Here is a 25,141-nt window from a genome sequence, read left to right on the forward strand (position 1 = left end):
ATCCATGTCAGAAGTGTCAAGTATTTTGCTCAAAGCTACACAACTGTTCAACTTAAGTTCAGCTCTGAGCTCAGCATTAACCTTCTAAGACCTGGTGTACACATATTTGGACATCACATATTTGGTTGTCCGTCATATTTAATTTCTTAACGGATACAGGGATGGATATTATTGATGTCTGGGGAACACAGTAGCATGTGAAACAAGATGGCAAATGCTTCACATGCTTATAGCTCAAGCGTAGCTTTGCAGGAGCTTTTGTGCACCATATATCCTGCAGATAATAATCATCAACCTCTTCACTGTGCTGAATACACCTACTGACGTGAGCAACTTGGCCTAGTTTTAAAACTGGTTAGAAATCAAAACACTGCTGCTGATTGTTCAGGCTGTGTGCAAAACGTATACATTCACTAAATACACAGTAGCAGTGTCTTTCACAACAAAAGCTCTCCAATGATCACATCTGAGACATTGTGTGGGTTCAGTAGCTGATCTGATCTGAGGACACGTGGAAGTCCCTGATGCTGTTTTAGGTCAAGCATGACTTCAAAATGTATATTTTCATTACAAAAAACACTTCATTCACACTGTTGCATCACCATGTGATGGTTGTAATTTCCTATTAAATGATCATTTATGGTTGTACTTTCTTCACAAACTCGAGCATCATCCATGACACTCGGGAGACTGCAGTTTTGCAATGCATTGTCTGTGTTTAACAGGCAGAGTTGATAGAAGTTTCTGTCTGCCATACCAACGTTTATCTAATCTTCTCTAAAGCTTGTCTTTATTCAGTATTTCATGTAACTTGACGAAAGAACTGCAAGAAGCTTCTAAAAAGGTTAGTAACTCGTACTTTCAATGGGGAGAAGCGTGCACCTCTAAGCTGTTGACTTTCTGTAACTATGGAGGCGAGCTACTGTGTTTGACAGCCAGGTGATTTTAGAAATCTTAGTGAAAATGCATGTAAGTCTCCAAGCTGAGCTAAAAGCACAGCCCACAGTTAAGTTATAGTGGTAATTAAATACATTTTAATTAATGCAAGTAAGCATGAAATGCAAAATGAAGGAGCAGCATCACTTGCCCTTTCATCTTTTTACTGGAGATGTTGCAAATGACAACTTCCCCACCTCTGATTTAAGTTGAACAGTTGTGTAGCTTTGAGCAAAATACTTGACACTTCCGACATGGATCATGTACTTACTCTCTGTCAAAATTGTCATGAAGCTTCTTACAAATCTCCTTAAAGGAGGTGAAAGGTTTAACAATCTCTAGATGTTTATTTTAGGAGAAAGGCGTCTTTGTTAAAAAACATGTGTCATTTGTTTCCAGGTTGAGTAAGTATTCAGGTCAAGAAGCATTTTTCATAAGTTTTCCCTTCTGAAAATAAATAATTAAGTGCTCTTATATTAGATATTAATATGAGAAACATTTGTATTCAGTGGAGGCTGGGATGCTACATAAAAAGAAAAAGAAATACTCTTGGAGAACTGTTGCTTTTTCTGTCAGTCAAAATGACTTTCTGCATCTTTTGCTGGAGATGCTGCAAATGACAACTTTACCACCTCTGATTTAAGGGATCCTCATGCTCTCTGATGTGAGAGACTGAGTTGACTTTCATTATTTAGAAGACGCATGATGCGTGCATCATTACCGGTAAGGTCATAAAATGTACAACTACTTTGATATTGAAGAATGAATGTGTGAGATTATATATATATATATATATATATATATATATATATATATATATATATATATATATATATATATATATATATATATATATAAAAAACTGTTTGGTACTTTCTTAAAAGGTACCAAACTGTGCCAAACATCAAAATGTAAAGAAGACCACTGAAAATAGCTGCAGTGGGCGATAAAAGAATAATTTCCTCGGTAAAGAAAACCCCCGTATCAGCATCAACTGAAGTTGATCATACTCTGAAAAAATAGCATTGTATCGTTGTCTTAAGCTACAGTACCATCAAGAGTAGATTGATGGCTTACAAGGTGCAATGGTGAATGGGACTATACTTTATTCATATTCATCCTAATACTAATGCAGGAGCATGATTCCTTTATTTCAAATCAATTGTAATTAATATAAAAGGAAAATAATAAAAACTCTGCCCAAATACATTTGGATCTAAATGTATGTCAACAAGCTGTGGCTGATTTCAACAGACAGTCAATCGGTAATGATGAGTTGCTTCATTTATTTAGTACAATAGACACAGAAGAGCATGACCTGAAAACATCAAGAACATAAATGAAAGGTCACAAGTTTCCAGAGGAGCAAGAATGCCCTCTGCTGGGAGAGGGCAGCTGAGAAGCAGAGAGGAACTGCAGTTGCTGTGTTCACACAGCGTCCTCTCAGTTATTGTTTGGTATTGAGTCTGGGCACATGCAGTTCAAGTGATCTCTTTAACCCTCCACGGATAAAACTGTTTACAAATGAAATTACTGAAAAGCAGCAATGCAGTTGAAATATAAAAGTTGTGCCTTCTGATACAAAAGTCTCTCCTAGGTGCTCTTTTTAAAATGACATTCTTTCTTACTTCTGACACAACATTGTGTCTTTTACATTATAAATAAATTACATTTAACTTAGTTTTGACAGTCTTCAAAGATACATAAAAAGCAAAAGTCAACCATTTTAAAGCCAATGCCACTGTGAACAGTTTGGATGCAGCTTAACTTTATTTGGAGTGTAAATATCTGAAGTCTCAACAGTTTTGTTTCAGCAAACTAAGCTGGTAAAGCTCTTCCGTCTATAAGTGATAGAAAACCAAACAAACTTTAAAGTAAATGGTTAATGTAAGAAAATCTGATCAGAGGTTCTATCACGATGAAATTAAAAAAAAAATTCCTGAAAAAAAAGCTTATTTATGTTTTGTTCACATGAAAATCATTAGAATTTTAGAAGAATCTACAGCATTTCCTCCAAGTGCAAACATGAGTTTACAAATGCTCTACTAGAGTCCTGTCATGAGACGAGTTGGTTACAGGAGGAAAAGAATCTAGACAGACAACAGTCCCCAAAGATGAAACTACATTAACAAAGATTGACTGTAAGAACCACAGTCTGTAACACAACTATGACTGAGTGAGAGACAACATTGTTGATAATCTGTTAATAGAAAGTAGTTATGGTTTGCGTGTTACTACCAAGTACACTAACCCGCTGTACTGTGGTTAGTCTGTCCCTGACCAACACAGCCATCACAAGCAACCACTAGAGGTCACACATGCTCAGATCAAACATGAATCGTATTCTCTGAGGTACCTGTTACAGACATTTGACATTGATTTCATGAGCCACCTGTGAAAGAATTGGTGTAACAATGAATAGCTTTTACATACACAAGAAAAAATAACAACCAAGGAAAATGCAAGCTTGAAGAACGTAATGGCGAAGTCGAACTACATTAGTACCAATTTGGGTATGCATCTGTTTATAAACATCTCAAAAGGAGGAAAAAAAATAAAATTGGTAAAACATGAAGAATCAGATAAAAACATAAGAGTTGTCATGGCTGGTTTACACTGCAGTAACTTCTGCCTTTTTGTTTCAAATTATAATCACATATACAGAATATCTTCAATATGTATTCTAGCCCTTATAAAACAACACTGCTCTGCAAAGGACCCACTTTGTGGCTGTCTAAATCAAGAAATACCGAGAAAAAAAACAAAACATTCTTACTTCGACTCTTGATCACTTTCTCTCACACACACACACACACACACACACACACACACACACACACACACACACACACACACACACACACACACACACACACACACACACACACACACACACACACACACACACACACACACACACACACACACACACACACCAGTAAATCCAAAAGCGCAGGGTTGACTCTATTTACATTATAATTACAAGTTTACAACCATGTGGAGTAAATTCCGAGTTTGTACAGTTGCTGCACTGCAGGCAAAAAATAAAATAAAAAACATGTAGCAAGTTGATCAGAACTAAAATAGCTTTATGGCTGAAGGAGGAAAAAAAGGAAATGATCATTTGGCTCCAGTGTGCACTGCCTGCTCTCACCTAAGACACAATGGTTGTTGATTTAAACCTGCACTGGTTTTCAGCTCATACTTTACTGTACACAGTGGGAAGGTTTTTTTTTTTTTTAGTACATTCAATTGATGCAAACACAAGTTTGGCATTTTAAGAAATCAATCAATTTACTGATATAGCCCAACCATGACTACCGTAATATGGCAAAAGCTTCAGCTTGCATAAATCATTTAAGAGTACAAGCAGTTATTTTACCTGCACAATTAGTTAAACACAAGTGATGGCTGAATGTCTCAAGTAGCAGTAATTTCACTTTAATCATTGCTGACACTTGCATCTTTATAAATGACTGAAAGTGCACAAATACACAGTAACGTTGACACTGTACTATAGTAGTCTGAAGTGGCCATTTTACAGCTCAGAAGGTCAGGTGCCTGTGATCAGGCTGAGCTAAAGGAGTTCATTTGAAGCATGATTGTCTGCTCAGGCATGGGGATTGGATGAGAACTGCAGAGGAGGTTTGGTCAACAGGATAAAGCATGAGGAGCGTGTGTACCATCTGACAACACACTGTCAGAAACACAATCAGATCCACCCTGAGCTATCAAGTACAACTGAAACGGCCAATCTCACAAACTCTAACACCATGTCCACGCAGCTAGTGGGAGTTACGAGACAGAGTCCTACAATAGTGCAAACACTGTTGCTGTCTTGAAGACACCCAAGTTGCTTGTTATTGGGACAGAAACTGGATGCTCTCTTACAGCCATTTTTGAAGTGTAGAAAGGTTGTCGTGCATCCAGCGTTGGTTCAGTCTGATGGTTTCCAAAGCCTCCTGCACACTTCTCATCTGAGAACCACGCTCCTTCAGACCGGAGAAGAAAGCCTGCACCTGCAAAACAGAAAAGCAAATGGCAAATATTAATGCGTCCACCAAAAACAAACATCCAATAAGTAAAATAAAACATAAACTAAAGGTTTTAAGGCATAAACGAACTGTACCTGATCAAGGTGTGCTTGTGTGGAGAACTGGGAGGTAGCAGATTTGATGATTGCCTGGATAGCAAAGGAGCCCACAGGGAACCTACAGCCAAAAGAGCACAAACTGATGTTTCATACCTTAACTAAAAAAACAAAACAAAATTATAACGACAAACATAAAAAAAATACAAACTACCATGATAATGTATTTTTGAAGGCTGGCACTTACTTCTCTATAAGAAGGTCCCAGTTAACCTGTATGAAGTCCCAGGCAAACAAATAGCCCGCAAAGCCGGTAGACACGGTGCTGATGACCACAGGCAGCTCCTGGGTCTGAATGAGATCCCCTTTCAGACCTGCCCTAAGAATCCTGGAAAAGCCATACGTGTTAAAATGCTGCTCTCTCAGTGTGTCAACAGAACACTGAATCATGACAACAATACAGCCAGCTCACTAGTTCATACATTGACTTTTTTTTTTTCATTGCAATTTAAGTATAATTTACCGATAAGTTTCACACAAAAAAGACAATACACCGATCAGCCATTGTATTATGACCACCTGCTTAATCATGCGCCCAACTTAAGATCTGACCAGTCACCACTGATGCTGTGGACTGGGATTGCTCCACAGTTCCCATCAGACTGGTATCTGGGGAGGTCGGAGACCTAATTAACACCACCGCTGCTACTATAGGGGAAATTATGTTTCCAATTTCTATTGGCGTGATTCATCTCCAAAACGATTTTGTGGTGATGCATTCATGTTAATGGCAGAAAAACACTGAATGCTAAATAACCTGGATTTCTGTAAGTAACTTTTCTAGTCTTGTTTACTTCTTAAAGTTGGATTCATCCATACAATCATAAAGCTCTCTTTTAGTCTACGTGTACAGATCGACAGTTTCATTTAATGAGCCTAGGCAGTGCTTTCTCACGCACTGACGTACAGTTCAGAGTTTACGTGGGGTTCAGTGTCCTTGCCCAAGGACACTTGAACATATTGTCAACGAGGCCAGGACTCGAACCACCGACCCTATTCATTGTAACAGATAAGCAATGATGTAATGTTATGGCTGATCGATGCATGTGTCAACATAAATCCTCTGCCATTAAAAAAAGAAAAAGAAAATCACAAACTCAAAGTTAGTATGATTTTCCTTCTTTTATCAAATAGAGAATTGTATATCAGTAAAACAATTGCACGCAATTAAAACCAAAATGTTATGCAATGTGGAAGACGTGAAGTGGAAACACAAACTCTTACCAAGATAAACGCCGTGTGTCCTGAGTCGATGCGAGGCCCTGCAGCATTTTTCGCTTCTCATTAGCATAGGTGGCATTTGTGTATTTACTGAACAAAGTCGACCAGTCTTCATCTGACTGAGCAGCCACTGTGAATACAACTTTCTGCAGATCGCCTGGAATCCTACAGAGGTAAATACAAGAAAGGGGAAAATACTAACAAAATATAGACATTTCAGTGGTTCTAGCCTCCTTCCTTAAACTCAACATAAAATCTTATCAAAGCCTTCCTGAAGTTAGTCTATGCTTGTACAACTGTGTGCAACCATCCTGCTACCAGCATGACCCTGACCCTGTAGCGGAGCAGGCGGGGGGGCAGGGGGGGCGGCCGCCCCGGGCCCACTGCTCCGGGGGGGCCCACTCCGAAGAGGAAAAAAAAAAAAAAAAAAAAAACTCCGAAGAGGAAAAAAAAAAGGGTTCTGAATAAAATAAAGACAGTTGGACTGTATAAAACTTGTGTTCATAAGGATAAAGTTGTTTAAAAAATAAAAATGAAACAAATAGTCCCTTCTCCCCGTGTGTGTCTGCCTGTCATGCACGGGTTCGCACGCGCATCTGTTTAAGGCTGATTTATGGTTCCGCGTTACACCAACACAGAACCTACGGCGTAGGATGCGCGTCGCCGCGTAGGCTACGCCGTAGCAATGCGTCGAGCCAGTTGTCGCATCAGAGCCTTAAACTCATGCTGAGTTTCAGCTGCTGAAGTTGATTAAAAACTCTCTCCGGGCTGCATGGATGAGGCCAGACTACCAAACCTCACCTTCCTCTCAATCCAGAGGGACATCGCCATTGATGAGAGCAAGTTTATTGTGACCAAAAAGACGAGTCATTAAGAAATCCACTGCTGCGGTTGAGGTTGCCAGATCTGACAGGTTCCAGCCCAAATGCAACGTAAAACCCACCGAAATAATGAAAAACCAGCCCGAATCTTACTTTCTCTGTTAAAACCATAAATTATTAAATGCGTAATACATTTCATCTTCACATTACTAAATAACCTAAAAAAAAGTTCAGGCTCCAAACAAAAACTACAATAAAATGGAGTAGATTAAAGCAAATATATTATCAGTGAGTTTATTGTGTAAATTTCTACTTTTCTCTGCCATAATGGAAACTTTTTTTTGTTAATAATTTCTCCTAAATATTTAGTAAAACCAGGAAAAGCAGCCCAAATATATATATTTTTAGCCCAATTGGGCTGAAACCTGCCCAACCTGGCAACCTCACCTTGCTCTCAATCCAGAGGGATTTCTCCGTTGATAAGAGCAAAGTGATTGAAAGGTGAAGAACCGGCTGATGGTTCGGAAATAGTTCGGATTTGAAAAAGTTTTAAAATAAAAGTTTTTGCATTTTGGGTCGTTCAATACCCCCACCCCAGATGGAAATATTTTTTGTTGTGGTTCTCCGCCCACCGCTGGATGAAACCATCATTGGTAAGCTGTCATAATATTAATTATTTCTGATAACATTGTCATAATGCTGAATATATGGCCTTTCATATATTGTTTGTTGCTGTTTGACCGCCTAGTCTGATTGTGTTAAATACATGTCGTCGTCGTGTAGGTTGAACACGTGTGTCTGAATTGTGCTACTTGATATCAGACATCTATGGCTAAGATGAAAACTTAGCCTTAAAAATAAATATATCCCCACGATAAGTCATAATTATGAGATAAAAAAGTCGAAATGATGAGATAGAAAGTCGAGATGATGACTTTTTATGTCATAATTATGACTTACCGTGGGGATATTTTTATTTTTAAGGCTAAGATTTCATCTTATTTTTTTCTTTTACTGGCGGAAATGAGCTTCCATAGACATCACTGGATGTCATTAGATTTTTATCTCCAGTTTGATACTTATATCTTAAAGTCTGCATTAGGGTTATAGTTAGGTTTGACATAATGACTGGTAAATCCCTGGTGCTGAAACCTCATGTGAATGGTTCTGACCGTGTCGCTGCTGCTGTTGGAATTGTGGTTGGTTGGGCCTGATCTGTGGCATTTTTAGCGATTATGTTCTAACGGGGATGTTTAGGCCACAAGGGCCCATCTAGAATGCTTCGCCCCCCCTAGGCTGGGACCCCTGCTCCGCCCCTGCCCTGACCAGAATACACAACCCCCTTGAGTCCTTTTCTTACCTGAAGGTCCCATTCGAGTCAACATACTGTTTGAACAAGGATTTGGCTTGTTTAACACAGTTTTCTTTTGCTAAATTGCAGGCTGTCTCGAGGAGGGCTGAGCGCAATTCCTGTTTAGACACACGCTCTTCCTCCTCCCATGTTTGGTTGTCCATCAGAGATCCAAATTTGTCTAGGATGTAAACCTGTAACAACAAAGAAAATTATCATGATTACATGAAAATACTGAAATCATGATCTCAGTTCAAAGCTTAATTAATAAGATTTAACCTTCCAGTTTAGCAGAAATTTTTTTCACATGTCCAATACAAGAACATCCCAAAAATATATTTTTCAACAAATTAACCATCTCTTTACCCTCAAATAAATACATATAACAGTACTAACACTGCTCACTTGAACAGTAGTTCAGTAGTATTTCAAGAATGATAATTCAAAAAGAAAAAACAAATATAAGTGAGGTAAATCTGTGTTTTATTCATTCTTTTGTTTGTTTTAGTGCCAAATGACAAAAAAAACTATTCATCAATGAAATAAGTAGAACATAAGAAATGGCTTCAATTTCTTCTTCAAGGCAACTGGACTGCGTAACTGTTTTTTTGAAGACCGTTTACTTTTCATCTGAGTAGCTTCATCAGTCCTGACTGTTGGGGGTGAATACAGGTTAGATGCTGTTGACTTCTTCAGGTGAATTACTTAAAAACTCACTTCTCAACGAACCAGCACTCGGCTGATGACCTGAAACAGGCACAAGCTGGCTGTGTGGTGACTGGTGATGGTGGCCATTAGTGGCTCATTGTTCCTGTGTGGCTTGCGTGAATGTTGTGTAAGCTTCCTAGGCAGCAAGGCCAAGACCAAGATGTCAAATCTATGTCAATCTATCTAATCTTTGCCATCTATGAAACCATTTATGTTTGGCGGGATACTAGAACGACTTGACGGAGACATCTGCCATCTGTGCTCCATAGTTAAAAAATGTTCAACTTGTCTGTGAGGACACCCTGATGTATACAATTACAGATAATCTGACAGCAAAAAGACAATGAAGGGGAAGATGTTTTTGGTGATGTCACACTTCTCTGAACCTTACAGCAAGATTCTGAAGACATAAAGAGAAAAGCTTTTGTGTGGCAAGAAATCTCAAAGAACTTGGGCTTAAAATGTGTATATAAAACCAATATAATAATATTTTCTATATTTTCATCATAAATATTCTTTTGAAGTGACCACTTGCCTTCGCAGGTCAATTTTGCACCAATTGTGAGTCTTGGTGCTTCTCTCTACAGCAGGCTGTCAAACTTCTCTCAACTCAGCTCTTAAATATTCAACATCTGCACTTAAATCGTGTGCCTGCCCACTTGTCACAGCATTTCATCAATCACAAGCCCCTTTTACATTGGCAAATACCCTGCGATTAACGCGTGGATCTAGCGTGTCGTGTGCCCCTTTTACATTGACCGACGCGGGTTGGCGTGTCGATCTGCCCCGCAAATAACTCCCCTCCGAGGGTCAGGTCTAATGTAAACAGAACTAACGCGGGGTGCCGGGTCGTGCAAGGATTTTTTGATCACGTAACATGAGTACAACCCACCAGGGAAGTTTTTATTTAGCTATTATTATTTCATAAAATAAGGAAACAGCTGATGAGAGTAACAACAGCAGCAGGAAGTCACCGGTAGGATCTATATTTGAAAGATGAGTAACTGGAAAGACGAAGAGATCTACGAGCTGCTCATCCTCGGAGACACGGAAGCTATAAACCGGCATGTGTCCAGAACCACAAAGGATGGTCCATTGTTTGAAAAACTGGTCACAAAAATGACAAAACGGGGCTTTGAAAGAAGCAAAACTCGGCCAAAAGAAACACTAATCCCGATGTTCATCCATCCTCGTTTTGAAAATGACACCTGTCTGACGGCGATAAATCTTGCTGCTGTAGGGATAATACGTCATTCTACACGCCCATACAGGTTACGTTTTGTTTCCTGATAAACGCCTCCCGACTCGTCTTCCCTCTCCTCTACTCGCTTTCAGGCCCGAGGTGAAAAATAACACGCCTTGCGTTTATATTGCCAGCACGCATGCATTCATCATCCAGCGATATTAGCGGGATCCAATCTAAAAACCCATAGTCATATACAGTATAAAAAAAACAAATTAATAACTTTAGTTGTTTCCCCTCTCCCATTTTCTTTTTAAATCAGAAAAAAAGCCCTTCCTTTCTTTTGTTATTTGTTTTCTAACAGAGAAAAAAAAGTTTTGAAAAGAAAAAAAGAACAATATACTGATTTTTTGGTTTTCACTTTCTTTCGGTGTCATTTTTTTTAAGTGAAAAAAAAAAAGAAGAAAAACCGGTGAATTGACATTTTTCTATTTTGGCCCTGAAGAACAAATGATACATGGATTACAGAAGATGCCAATGATCAATTATAGGAAAGCTAACAGTTTAAATTAAAGAACTTCAGTTTTGTATTTCTAATCAAAGTATGATCTAGAAATTAAATCTTTAGACTTAAATTTTAAATGTATTATGATGAAAAAATGTTATATCAAATTATACCGCACATGTTTATTCTTAGTAACGTATGTTGGATGTATGTGATGGTGTCAGTCTTCTTCCGTACAGGTGAGTGTGTATATATGTACCGTACCTTCATGCGAGCCACAAGAGCAGACTCCTGTCTTTTATCGAGCAGCATGTAGATATTATTTAGCTGCAACAGAGCTTCAGTCACAGGAGCAGTCTCAGTTTCATTGGACATGTAGTTTAACAGGTTAAGGACTTGATTGAAGGGCACACGTCCTAGTCTGTTGACCAGGACAAGAAATTGAGGAAAGTGGAAGATAAAAAGGAAGTTAATAGAAGAAACCCCATTTGCTTTTATCACTGAATGAAATGATCAAAATACTTTTTTACGTTGTTTTTTATACCTGGAGAGAGCAAATATGTTATGTATGAGAGAGGCACGGTCTTCATGTGTAAGAATAGAGACATTATGGGACAAAGCATCAAATAGAGCAGCCCAACCCTCATCTCCGTAGTGAACAATGTAGAAGCCTGTACTTCTGTAGTTCAGTTTCAGCCACAATACACTTTCTGGGACCTTAAAACTGGCTGAAAAGACAAAACAATACTGCCATTTGACACAGTATGTAAAATACATAGATTACGGTAAGTGCGAATGGTTCATGTTTTTTATTTTACCTGACTTAGTCTTCAGAGTAAACACTTGTCTGCACTCATTGGCCAAACTGCAGCTGTTGTTTACATACGTTACTGGAATATTCCACAAGCTAAACAAAACAAACCATCTGTTAGATAAATGTTGTTTGTCTAAGATCTGTGTGTGGTGATAAAACGCACCTGGAAGTACGGGTGGCATTGTCAGATGTGAGCAAGAAGTGCTCCTGTGTGAGGGTCACCTGGTCTCCCTTGCGACTCACAGTGACCAGTGGGAACCCTTTCTGTGTCGTCCATGAGCTCATCATCTCTGAAACGTTCTGGCGCTGAGTGGAAATCTCAACCTGTGGACAGAAAGAGAAATACTGCATTACTGTTCCATCTATTTACGTGTTCATTTCTTCTTAAATAAATAAAGCCAACTAAAGGAGTCATGTAAAATGCTGAAACTTTGTTATAGAAATTGGTAGTAAAAATACTTCTTTATGCTAACCCGAAATGGTACATAAACAGGAATATCAAACAAACCGTCAATTTTGACTGGTAGTATATAAAAGTAAAAGGTATATATAAAAGGTAAAATGTATATAAAAGTATAATTCAAATTCTCAGCAATACATTGCCAATTATCTTTCAGTTGTTCACATGTAACAATCAAGTGCCGGTCACCTGCATATGTGCTACAGACCTGCGGGTAAGCTTTGTAAACCGTGAAGTCCGAAAGCAAAGCATCCTTAACAGTTTTACACACACTCAGACAATTTGTTTGTGACAGTGACAAGAGGCAGCAGGAAGAAGATGCAAAGTTCCAACTCTACTCTTCAACTAAGCGCCTTGGATGAAAAACCTCTTATCAGAAAGTATTTGCAAAGTTAGTAAGCTCAATTTTTATAATATTCTGGCTTTTATGTTGCCAATAGAACCGACGAATAATAATAATAATAATAATAATAATAAAGCGTCCATTATCAAGGAAAACAACACACACACAGACACACAAACACCCACACACCTGTGTGAAGCTGTTCCAGAGGTCATTAGTTTCTGTATTTGATCCACTGAACTGATTTAGGTACTGAATCAAGCCCTTTCTGAACTGCTGATCCCCCGGCAGTGAAGCATTCAGCATCAGAAGAATAGACGCACCCTGAAGACACAAGCATAAAACCATTCATTGGACCTAAAACAGAGTTATATAAGTGAAAGAGTACAGCATATATTTATTTTTGAAATACTGCATGTGAAAGTGTACCTTTTCATAAGACACAGAGTCGAACATTTCTTCAACTTGTTCTGGCGTATTAACCTCTGTTGACACGGCATGAGAGGAATTTAGTGCATCTTTGTCCATGGCTCTGAACCTGACTGCCAGGAATAAATTACCCTACAAACATTAAAATTAAACTTAGTGCAAAAAGACACAAAATGATCAGCATGAAAACAATAGGTGAGTCAAATGCTTGAACTTACAGCCTCCAGCTTCGGTAAAACAGTTTGCAATGACATATACTGCATGTAAGTGGCAAAGCCTTCGTTGAGCCAAAGGTCATTCCACCACCTCAAAGTTACCAGGTTTCCAAACCACTGCAACACAGCACCAGAGAAGGATAAGCACCCTGAATGTATTCATTAAACTCTGGTCCCTTCAGATACACAAAGTGAAAAAAAAATACCTGATGTGCAAGCTCATGTGCTATGACAGAGGCAACTACTTGTTTTTCCAAAGTGGAGGAATCATTGCCCACCAACAAAGTGGTTTCCCGAAAAGTGATGAGTCCCCAGTTCTCCATAGCTCCTGCCAGGAAGTCCGGAATGGCTACTAGGTCTGACAACAGAGAAAGTTGGAATATAAAAGGTGTGTAAAGGGCAGACAAGGACAGGGATAACACAAGTATAAAACACATTTCTACACATTATGTAAAATGTGCAAGTTCATCTGTGTGTTCACCTAGTTTTTTGAGCGGGTAGTTAATTTCAAAGAAGTTGTTGTAAAACTCCAGCAGCTTGGAAGCCGTCTCCAGAGCGTAGCCAGTGTGCTCTTTTTTCTCTGGCATAGAATAGACTGATACCTGAAAGAAATGTTTTTATATAATGTATAGCACATTTTCATATACATTTACTGTTCACCTGCAGCATAGATATCACTCAAATATATATTTAATACATACAAGCACTTAAATATACACCCTAGACTGACAGCAAAAAGAAATCAATCAAACTCACCACAGTGTCTGAAACATTTTTTCCGATAGAGGTGAAGTTTGCAACAATGAATGCCACCACATATGTGCTCATGTTGACAGTGGTTTTTTCAAACTCATCCTGAACAAGGCCTTTGGAAAGAAATGTGGATTTAGCCTGAAACAAACAACATAAAAATCAGACCAGTGCCAGTTGATGCCACAAGAACACCAAGATTCTTGTAGGAAACATCAATACTGTCTCTGTTAGCTTAACTGCACACATGTTAACGGCTGAGAAGTCTCAGTGAGAGCATTAATGACTTGTCATCAAGACAAGATCCTAAAATTATATAATTAGTCATGCTGCCAATTGTGGATGAATATTAACATTGCTATGTGCACTGATAATAGCATCTGTCAACCTGCCAAAAATATGTTAAAGTACAGATATGGAATCCATTTCATTTTGTAATTCCAGTAGATATTAAATATTATGCACAGACCCTGCTTCTTCCTTACTAGGCAAGTACACACTGTGTATATGTGTATACTGTGTATGTGGTATATTGAAAAAGATACCTGCGGAAACCTGTTAAATAACAAAACTGGCCTTGAATATTTTTGACAGTGACTTAGTTTTGATTTGGATCAAAATAATTAATCTGTCATCAGCTGCCAAATTAACACCTTATGGTGTTTTCAATTAAACTTTAAGGTACCCCCCCCCCCCCCCAAAAAAAAAAATCCTATACAGTCATACAACTCTGTATTGCAAACTATTTCAGTCAAATGTAATGTGTGACGAACAAAGCTTGACAGAAACTGGCTTATGCAACAGGAAAATGCAGCTTTTAGCAGAAAAGACAAGAATTAAGGTGCGACAAAAGTGTAGTCAAAACCCATATAGAAATTTGAAATGTGATAACTGAAACCCTCTGGTGGGACTTTTATAGAGTTGTGCAGGATCTGATGAAAATGTTGCGAAGAAGAAAGAAAGAAATTCCTTAACAACCATGTGAAAAACCAATAACATCATACAGGAAACAATTCCTTAAAGTCATCATTAGCCCCTTTCACACAGAGATTCCGCAATATTGGTGTAAAGAAGTCCTGCCAATACGCCGCCTTTGTTGGTTCACACAGAACCATACAACGCCGGCATAACGCCGCTCCCGTCTGTAAATTCACACAGCATGCCGGCGTTCCGCAATCAGAGGCGTGACGACAGCGTCAGCGTCTAGTGGCATGCCGGCATGCCGGCTGTGTCATTCACACAGACCCCGTTTCGGCTCTGTGACTACCTCCGCTGCCGGCTTATTGGTGGGGCCACTTGGCCCCCCCATTCCGCCTCCGTGACTTTCACACAGAACAGCGAGGCGGCTTAAAGGCGCAACGTTCCCGCCTCGAACTGGCTGTGTGAAAGGGCCTATAGTTACAAGTGACCCTGCATGCTGTTGAATCATACTGTGCACTTTTAAAACACTGCGTCTGCATTTGGGCTTATTTATTTTTTTATCACAGCAGATTGATAAGGGTACTAACTAAGGCAAGTAGGTTATTTAAACAATTGCAACAAATTGTCCAGTACCTTGGGCATGTTTGAAAGGGCCATGTAGTTTTCTTTTCTGTTGATTTTCATCAAGAAAGTGGCTTTAAAAGCTGGTTCATCAAAACAAGGGAAGGCCTTCCTGGCTGACAATGGCTCAAACTGTGTTGCTGCTAGGACCCTGCGGGGAAAAAAAGAAAGAAAAAAAAGTTATCAATTTTACTGAAGCAGATAAATACTGTAAAAATCCATTGAAGTCACTTGTATTATTTTCTTAGTCATTTTTACAACACTGTTTTCTTCATGCTGTCATCATGAGTTCAGACAAGTTCATGATTTACACCTTTACATCTTCCAACTGCAATTATGTCACGACCATTAGCAAGGGTACCTTTTAATTCCATCTTTATCAGTGTATGAGCTATTGTAGAAACCATCATAGGTGTGTGAGAGGTTGGCAGAATAATCCAGTGTCAAAACACAGGACTGGTCTGCTTTGAGCTCCTCTGTGAACTTGATAGCTATCTGCTGGCTGGGTTTATACTCCAGCACTGTCACATTATGAGCTGGCCCACCACCCAGCTGGAAGAGAGAAAATATTTGTGAGCAATTGGTGAGCATCAGAACAAAAGGCAAAATGGTAAATTAATGGATTCATAAGTAGACAAACGCCTTGGAATCCCACCTTGAAGGTAGCTTTGGTGATATCGTGATTGCTGCTATGCAGGACAAGAAACTTTGTTTTATGACGGACAGACATGTTGATAACAGCACTACCAGTAAAGGTCATGTCATCGAGATTCGGGCTCAAGGTGAGTTCATAGCTGAGGGGACTGATGCTGCGAGGCAGTCGGATCTGTGCCCATGGAAACAATTCACCATTTGTGGACACTGGGTAGATTGGCTCAAGTGGAGTGGTTCTATTGGGCTTCGGACATCCCGCCTGCAGAAAGATGGAGGGTTGAGTGACTCAAAAGAAAGAGTGTTTGATTAAGAATTAAGGTGAGACAAAAAAGGAAACTGTCTTAATAACTTGAAGTTGACCTTTTTCTTACCTTGGTAAAGGTGCAGCCAGGCAGGAAGTAAAGTACCATAGTCATAGAGGCTATAATCACCAGGAATAACACACATACAACCAAGGTGCGAGCTGAGGGTCGTGAACATGACCTGAGACCAAAAACAGTTCAACATCAATTCAATACCATATCTAAAAATATATGGATGTAACCCGTGGTGGTGAAGGTATCAGGGGGTGGGGGAAATTAAACTTTAACATGGTCTATGTTTGCTCAGTTGGCAACTTAGCCTATATTCTCTGTATCTGGATTACAAAGATTGTCTGAGGAAGTAGTAAACCATCATGAAAATAGTAAAATAACGTAGCTGCAGTCAAATTTTAATACTTGATGTTTAGACATCTGTTGTGAAAGGCGCATTATCTTTTTAAAAAATGTATACAAACGAGGAACTGTGATTTTGCTCTCTGTAGGGAAGTATTTCTCACTCCTGGTCCTCTTCTACCACTGCCTTGCATGTCTTACGACATTTCCCTGCTCTAACAAATCTGGTTCAAATCAATGGGTCTCCTCATCAGCTTGTCAGCATGTCTGCATAAGTGTTTTAATGACCCATTCATTTGAAGTATATGTGCTGGAGTAAAGACACATCTTTAACATGCAGAACAGTGGTATCAAAGGGCCAGTGTTGAAAAATACTAGTGGACCATTCTTTAAAAAAAAATAAAAAATACTGCCTTGTTTGATTAAACTACTCTAGGTGCAAGATCCAATTGTAAAAGCTTTGATTTTATAATCAATACAGCCTGCAATACTTGTGCATTCAGTTCCAGTCATATGAAGTAAAAGATGCACGTTTTTCTTTGTTGCTGTTTATGGCTACTGAAAGTAATGTGGGACTGAGCTTAAATGGTACCATCACATTATGTCATAACTGGATGAGAAATAAATATTATATTATTATTATGTTCATTATTATTAGTAGTAGTAATAATAATAATCTGTATTGTCAGCACTGCCTTATGCTGAAGACTTTTTCATAATTGAAACTGCAACTACAGCTAATATTAAAAAATGAATACAGTCAGTCCGGCAAGTATTCAGAACGCTTCACTTTTCCCACATTCTTTTATGTTACAGCCCTATTGATAATAGGAATAAATTCATTTTTTTTCTCAGAATTCTACACAAAATACCCCATAATGACAACATGAAAGAATTTTTGTTATGATTTTTGTAAATTTATAAAAAATAAAAAACTATAAATATCACCTGTGCATAAGTATTCAGAACGTTTGCCATGAAGCTCAAAATTGAGCTCTGGTTCATTCAGTTTCCACTGATCTCTCTCAAGTTGTTTCTACAGCTTAATCGGAGTCCACCTGTGGTGAATTCAGTTGATTGGACTTGATTTGGAAAGACACACACCTGTATATATAAGCTCTCACAGTTGGCAGTGCATGTTGCAACACAAACCAAACATGAAGTCAAAAGAATTGTCTTCAGACCTCCGAAACAGGATTTTTTCGAGGCACAAATCTGGGGAAGGGTACAGAAACATTTCTGCTACTTTGAAGGTGCCAGTGAGCACTGTGGCCTGCATTATCCTTAAATGGAAGAAGTTTGGAACCACCAGGAATCTCCCTAGAGCTGGCCGCCCGCCTAAGCTGAGCAATCGGGGGAGAAGGGCCTTAGTCAGAGAGGTGACCAAGGACCCGACGGTCACTCTGTCAGAACTCCAGCGTTCCTCTGTGGAGAGAGGAGAAACTTCAAGAAGGACAACCATCTCTGCAGCAATCCACCAATCAGGCTTGTATGGTAGAGTGGCCAGGCGCAAGCCCCTCCTTAGTAAAAGGCACATGGCAGCCCGACTGGAGTTTGCCAAAAGGCACCTGGAGGACTCAGACCATGAGAAAAAAAATCCTCTGGTCTGATGAGACAAAGATTGAACTATTTGGCATGAATTCCACGCGTCGTGTTTGGAGGAGACCAGGCACCGCTCATCACCTGGAGAACACCATCCCTACAGTGAAGCATGGTGGTGGCCGCATCATGCTGTGGGGGTGTTTTTCATCAGCAGGACCTGGGCGACTAGTCAGGATTGAGGGAAAGATGAATGCAGCCATGTACAGAGACATCTTGGATGAAAACCTGATCCAGAGTGCTGTTGACCTCAGACTAGGACCACGCTTCATCTTTCAGCAGGACAACGACCCAAAGCACACAGCCAAAATATCAAAGGAGTGGCTTCAGAACAACCATGTCAATGTCCTTGAGTGGCCCAGCCAGAGCCCAGACCTGAATCCCATCGAACATCTCTGGAGAGATCTGAAAATGGCTGTACACCGACGCTCCCCATCCAACCTGATGGAGCTTGAGAGGGTCTGTAAGGAAGAATGGGCAAAACTGCCCAAGAATAGGTGTGCCAAACTTGTAGCAACCTATTCAAAAAGACTTGAGGCTGTAACTGCTGCCAGAGGAGCTTCTACAAAGTATTAAGCAAATGTTATGAATACTTATGCTCATATGATTTCTTGTTACTTTTATTTTTAATAAATTTACAAAAGTCGCATCAAAACTTCTTTCATGTTGTCATTATCGGGTGTTTTGTGTAGAATTCTGAGAAAAAAAATGAATTTATTCCTATTATCAATAGGGCTGTAACATAAAAGAATGTGGGAATGTTTTAAATCTAAGTTCAAATTGTTAGACAATATCACCTCAGATTATGGCATAATGCCATGTAAATCTGCAAAATCTGAGACTATGGTTTTCTTGAGGCCAAGACCACGCACAATGTTGTTCTTGCAACTGCATTGTTTGTTGCTTCCAGCTCCAGTTTCTGGTTCATTAATCCATAAGTCAATTTCACTTTAGAATATTTAGCCAAGTGTTTGGACGATTATAAAATAATTCACCCAATTTCAACCTTTGTGTTTCCCAAACCATGAAAAAATACCAATCCCATTAGATAATTGCACAGAACATAGCACACAAAACATAGCACAGTGGAACCACTTTTTTTTTTCTTTTATGAAAATAAAATATGCACCAAAACAAGTGATTATCCTCCCAGTGTCTTACCTTGGTGGAGACTGCCTTGCATAAGGAGAAGAGCTGGATCTGTGAGCAGAGCTACGATTCATGAAGGACATGCCCAAGAGCCGAGCTGAAGACTCATAGTCTTCCTCATCTTCGTCCATGTCATTTTCTCCCAGGCCTCGTACGAGTAACCGTGAGCTACGAGGCTCATACGCCACTTCATCTGGGTCAAGAGCAGGAAATGCCTACGGAGACCATATCCAATACACTGTTACTATTCAGTTAAACTCAGCTGTGTTTACCGTACAATGAATTTCATTCCCAGGTCAACTAATCAGCACAGGGTAAGAGAGAGGAGAGTAGGGGCAAAGGCACGAATAAAGTAAAATAACAAGCAGGACACAGATGAAAAGAAGATGAAAAGGATTATGTTATTTTTGATTGCTGATTTTCTTTTTTAAAAGTTCCTTAACATAAATGACAAAAAGGGGAACGAAACACAAGACAAGATGTAGGATGTTTGACACTAATTCCTCAATCTGCTTTACTTCTTGCTTAGACAATTATGACATAATTTTGTGTAGTAGCAGACATTTCATAAATTGCATTTTAAATAGAGGGACATTCAAATTATTAAGGCAATGGCATGACTAAAAATTATATGGTATCATACTAAAATGTTCACTTTTTTGCATTTCATTTGCTCAGCTATATTGACATAACCTCTATTTAAAACATTTACAGACATACTAATTTAAAAGGGTGTAAATAAGCATCCCATGTCACCTTATACTGGGAACTTGAAGGTTCAGAGAACTAATGTTTCATTTGTTGTTGCAGAATGCATCTGCCTCCCTCCTGTCTTAGAGCTTTCACCTGGCTTAGCTAAAGCTGAGGCAGTTACAAAGTTTAATCAGGATAAGACTATCATTTAGAGCCACTGGGGCACATCTTTCAGTGCTAGAGCAAATGCTTAATTGCTCTAATCGGATGCATGTTTGTTTCCGAATCACTGTGGTCTGAGCCCACCTTTAGCACACCATGAAAATCAAAACCGGTAATTTCCAGACTAATATATATATATACACATTTGTCTGATCACCCATAAGTGTCAGCCATTCTTAAAACAAATGGATGTTACTAATTTTACTGCAATCTGTTGACATCATTAGCATTTGAAACTGAAATACCGGAAAAGCAGTGGAATCTTTGGCTAAATCCACAACATCAGGCTCCTCTTCAAACATGCTGTTCTCTATCATGTTCCTTGGAAGATTTGCATGCTCTGCAACACAAAGAAAAGGAGAACTTAGACGGATGAGTCTTAAAAGGGGAAATGAGTTATGTGAAAGAGATATGCAAAGGATTGTGAATAGTTATATAACCATAAAAACAGATAGTGAGTAATGAAAGTTATTTATCTTAAAACAGATTGTCAACAGGACAGAGGCTTGATGTTACCATTACTAAAACTGCAGGCAACATGATGCCACTTAACGAAACACTGACTTGACTTTCTGCAATTTCCTGTTAGTACACCTCCCCCATTTAAGTTAGCACAATGACCTAAATAAAAGAGGTTCCTTGGGCTGTTGAGATCCTGCTAAGTACTCATACAAATAGATATATCATCAGTAATGATCTTCTCCCTCTCCCTCTCTCTCTACAAGTTCAGTTTGATTAATCAGTCTGTGTAGCTGCAGGAAGTGCTGTCAATTTTAAAAAAGATTTAAAAATACTCCTTATCCGGCCTCCTCATGTAATACTGCAGTATGCACAAACCTGAACTTCCTCAAACTTGCATGCATGTTTAGCAGTAGGACAAGAACAAAGGCTTGTTTTACTACATTCATGTCATTTTTTAGCAGCTGAATTCTTTCCTCAGTAATTACTGAGACAATCAGCAGCATGTTCAGCTTCCTAATTCAATAACTTAACCAGATGAACACTGTGCACTGCAAGTCTCCTGTACTGCTTCATATTCCATCCAAGCTTTTACTGGTAATGGGAACTGCCTTATCAGTCTATGACTTTAAGTGGAAAGCAAGAAGAGACGGTAAATGTCTAGTAAACACACATGTTCACCAAGCAGCAGTGACAACAAACAAAGACGAGCCTGTGCAACAAAAAATATTTACACCCCAGAAACCAGACAGTTTAACTATTTACGGTAAATCCTTGTCTACTCTGTGCAGTATTTCAAATGTGACTGCAATAGTCACTTGGTCTGGACTACACTGTTGTGGTATGAATGTCTATTAATAGGCTTGGAGCTAAGTAGTTAGGTACTGGGTTATGTCAAGAGGAGTTTATGATAAAAACAAGACTCATAAGAACACATCACATTTTAATTACTGTTGTTCTGCTTATAGCAGCTGTGGATGTTGTTATGGTGATAGATATTTTATATATCCTAGATTACATTTTCAAATCAGATGACATGTTGGTTATCATCAAGCAGGCAAAAATAAAATGTGTATTCATGTAAATGCAGCAGTAAAACTGCTGTAAAGCACATTATATGCTGACTGCTCTCTCCCCGTTTCCTCAAAACATTTATCAACCCCATCTCAAATGTACAGACACATAGTTAAATGTGTGAACTTGGCAGGTGCTTCCTATTTATTCAGCCCAAGAAGGCAGGACAGAAGATACACTACTTTTTTGTTTGGCTGACTGCTGAGAGTGAAAAAAGGAGCATGAGGCTTTCACATCATTAACTGATTAAAATCTGATTGTGAAATGTCATGATGCGTCTATACTGAATGTGAGTCACAAGAGAACACATAAAAAAGAGGAAGTTCAACTGCTGTGATTTGATTTCTGCCATTTTAACAACACTCTTCTAGTACAAATGCCGACAAAGACGTTTACAGTAGTCTTTTTGTTTATGAATGAATATTAAGAAGTTATCAAACAAAAGAAATGGCTGAAAGAAATGTGGCTACTATCAAACAACCGAATATTATTTAAGTTTCAAAGTGACTGTTGTAATAAACGCAGTTCTGCGTTTCTCACAAATAGTCTCAAGACCAGGGGCGTCAATTGGGTATGGCAAGGTATGGCAGCCGCCACACCTCGGCTTCAAGGGAAAATGTAAATGTTTGTTTTTTTAATACATTTATGGAATTACTCTGTGTCTATTTGTATTGATTATTCTATTACTTAATACATATAGAATAACTACAAATGCAAATCAGAACAACATGATCGATTTCACTAGTTATTATACACTGCAAAAACTGAAAATCTTAACAAGAATATTTATCTTATTTCTAGTTAAAATGTCTAATTTTTAGTCAAAAAAAATCTCATTTCATTTAAGACAAGACTCAAAAACAACCATTTTCACCTGTTTCAAGTAGATTTTCACTTAAAATAAGTGGAAAAATCTGCCAGTGGAACAAGATTTTTTTGCTTGTAATGAGAAGATAAATCTTGTTCCACTGGCAGATTTTTCTACTTATTTCAGGTGAAAATTTACTTGAAACAGGTGAAAATGGTAAAATAACAAGTTATTTTTCTGATGATGACTCTTGTTTTAAGTGTAATGAGATTTTTTGACCAAAAATTAGACATTTTAACTAGAAATAAGACAAATATTCCTTTTTTTGAGTTTTTGCAGTGAGCGAGACTGCATTTGAAAAAGTTCAAATTTTCTTGACCACACAGATAAGCTCCATAGCAGACTTCTGTGATGAGTATTTGCTGGACGTGTTGATTGATACTCTAGTTAAGTTCTGTGACTCGTAACCTTGCCATACCTTAGCTTCGACTGAATTGACGCCACTGCTCAAGACGTGCGGTTATCAATTATGTTTGGCTGCGAATGTTAAACGACAAAACTGCAGATAAAAGATGCCAGTGAGCTTAAAGGGCGAGATAAACGCCTGTTATCGTGTGACTGCAGGGCTGTCGAGTGACACCAACACTTATACAGCTTCGTATGCTCGTATGTTAAAAGAAAATGACTCAAACTCCTCACTGCTCTGCATTAGAGAAAGGTCGGGGTAACATTTGTCCACACGTGTCCTCGGGTGAATGTCAGTCCCTGGAGCTGCTGCTGGCCTGTTAGCTCCTATAGCCTGATTTATGCTTCTGCGTTACACCAGCGCAGAGCCTACGCCGTAGGGTACGCGGCAACACGCGCACCGTGCCCTGCGTTGGTGTAACGCGGAACCATAAATCAGCCTTATCCCTGTACCTGTCCACGCTTACCTGTGCTGTTGCTGTCAAACAGGTCCATGTTTGCTCCTCAGAGAGACACCTCCTCCCGGCACAAGTAGAGGAACCTCTACGGGCAGGCGACGGACGTGATTCTATTACTGCTGGCCACAAAACCACCGCAGGCTATGTAGACACTCGCAATAAACACTTATCTGCTCTTTACCAGCGCTGCTAACCCTAGCAGCTAGCAGCAATAGCCAACTTCTGACAACTGAAACTGGATAAACTACATTAACCGCTTTACATAACTTCATCACCCGTAGCTGTTCATCTGAATAAAGTGTAAAACGTGGCGTTCTTGTCTAAAAATAATTATCTTTCACCTAAAAACGCGAGAGTAAATCACCACTCTGTATTGCTGGGTGAACTGAAAACAAATGCCACTTTTCCACCTCTACTAATGCTGCGTTCCATTTACCTCGGAAGTCGGAACTCGGAACTGGGAATGACGTCACAGCCGAGTTATCAGCGTTCCAGTTACAAAGTAGGTAAACAAGTTTGTAGTTCGCATATACCACATGAAAAAATTTAAATTACACTATAGCAGCATATATATGCCGAACAATACTTGTATACGACTGATTTAGTGTGACCAAAACTAGAATGAAGTGCTACGAATTTTTACAGAGCTCTCTTGTAGCCTACTGTATTATAGATCCATGCCTACTGTTTACAACCGGGGCAGCCATCTTGGAATGTGAACTCGGGGGTGGTGAAGACTCTCCCACTTTCCCAGTGGGAAATCCCATTTCGAGGGGCGTTCCAGTTGAAAATTCCGACTGGGAACTAGGAAATCCCCACTTCCGAGGACAAATGGAACGCGGCAGCGGTTGTTGACAACCGCCCATCAAATTACATACTTAAATCTGATTGGCTGTGGCTGTCAGGGGGAGGTGCCACTTAAACCCTTCTACACTATCACACGCTGTTTCTTTACAGTACTTTTGAGGACGTTTTAGTGGTCACATAAACATAACCCTAATCTTCAGGTATCCTAAAGTCTTCACTTATTCCTAAATCTGACCCCATGAGCAGAGCTGTCAAAGGTGTTCACATTCATTACTCAGGTAGAAGTATAGATACTAGAGTTTAAAAATACTCCTGTAGAAGTTGAAGTATCAGCTCAAGTTTTTTACTCAAGTAAAAGTATAAAAGTACTGGTTTCAAAACTACTTAAAGTATAAAAGTAATGTAAGGGGGGGAAAAGCCATTAAGGACAAAAGCCATTGAAAATGAATGCATCTTAGTATAATGCAAATATATTAAAGAACCCTGTATGTGTACTATTGAGCATTAACATGTGTTTCAGAGAGCAGAAGATATGATGACTAGTTGCCTATAAGTATTGTAATGGTGTTATCATTTATCCTAACCTTTATTGGAATGTACATCCAAGTTTAGTTGCAGGAATCTGAGGCAACGGATGTAAGAACAAAACTGGACAAGAACATCTGAAAC

General features: G+C 39.1%; 1 protein-coding gene across 1 annotated transcript; it reads right to left on the bottom strand.

The window, feature by feature from the left end:
* Positions 1–2,202: 2,202 nt before the first annotated feature.
* On the bottom strand, positions 2,203–24,084 carry lnpep (leucyl/cystinyl aminopeptidase). Its single transcript, XM_061729062.1, has 22 exons — positions 23,675–24,084; positions 20,647–20,741; positions 19,499–19,701; positions 16,454–16,565; positions 16,084–16,341; positions 15,790–15,980; positions 15,441–15,579; positions 13,893–14,027; positions 13,618–13,738; positions 13,343–13,494; positions 13,140–13,253; positions 12,922–13,053; positions 12,682–12,816; positions 11,853–12,013; positions 11,694–11,782; positions 11,420–11,603; positions 11,140–11,296; positions 8,489–8,673; positions 6,311–6,472; positions 5,274–5,414; positions 5,066–5,147; positions 2,203–4,955 (listed from the first exon to the last, which is right to left on the bottom strand). Exons 1-22 carry the CDS (start codon positions 23,700–23,702, stop codon positions 4,824–4,826), a joined length of 3,108 nt encoding a protein of 1,035 aa, XP_061585046.1. The 5' UTR covers positions 23,703–24,084; the 3' UTR covers positions 2,203–4,823.
* Between the last annotated feature and the right edge of the window lie 1,057 nt (positions 24,085–25,141).

Source organism: Cololabis saira, chromosome 9 (assembly GCF_033807715.1).
Source record: "Cololabis saira isolate AMF1-May2022 chromosome 9, fColSai1.1, whole genome shotgun sequence".
Lineage (NCBI taxonomy): Eukaryota > Metazoa > Chordata > Actinopteri > Beloniformes > Belonidae > Cololabis > Cololabis saira.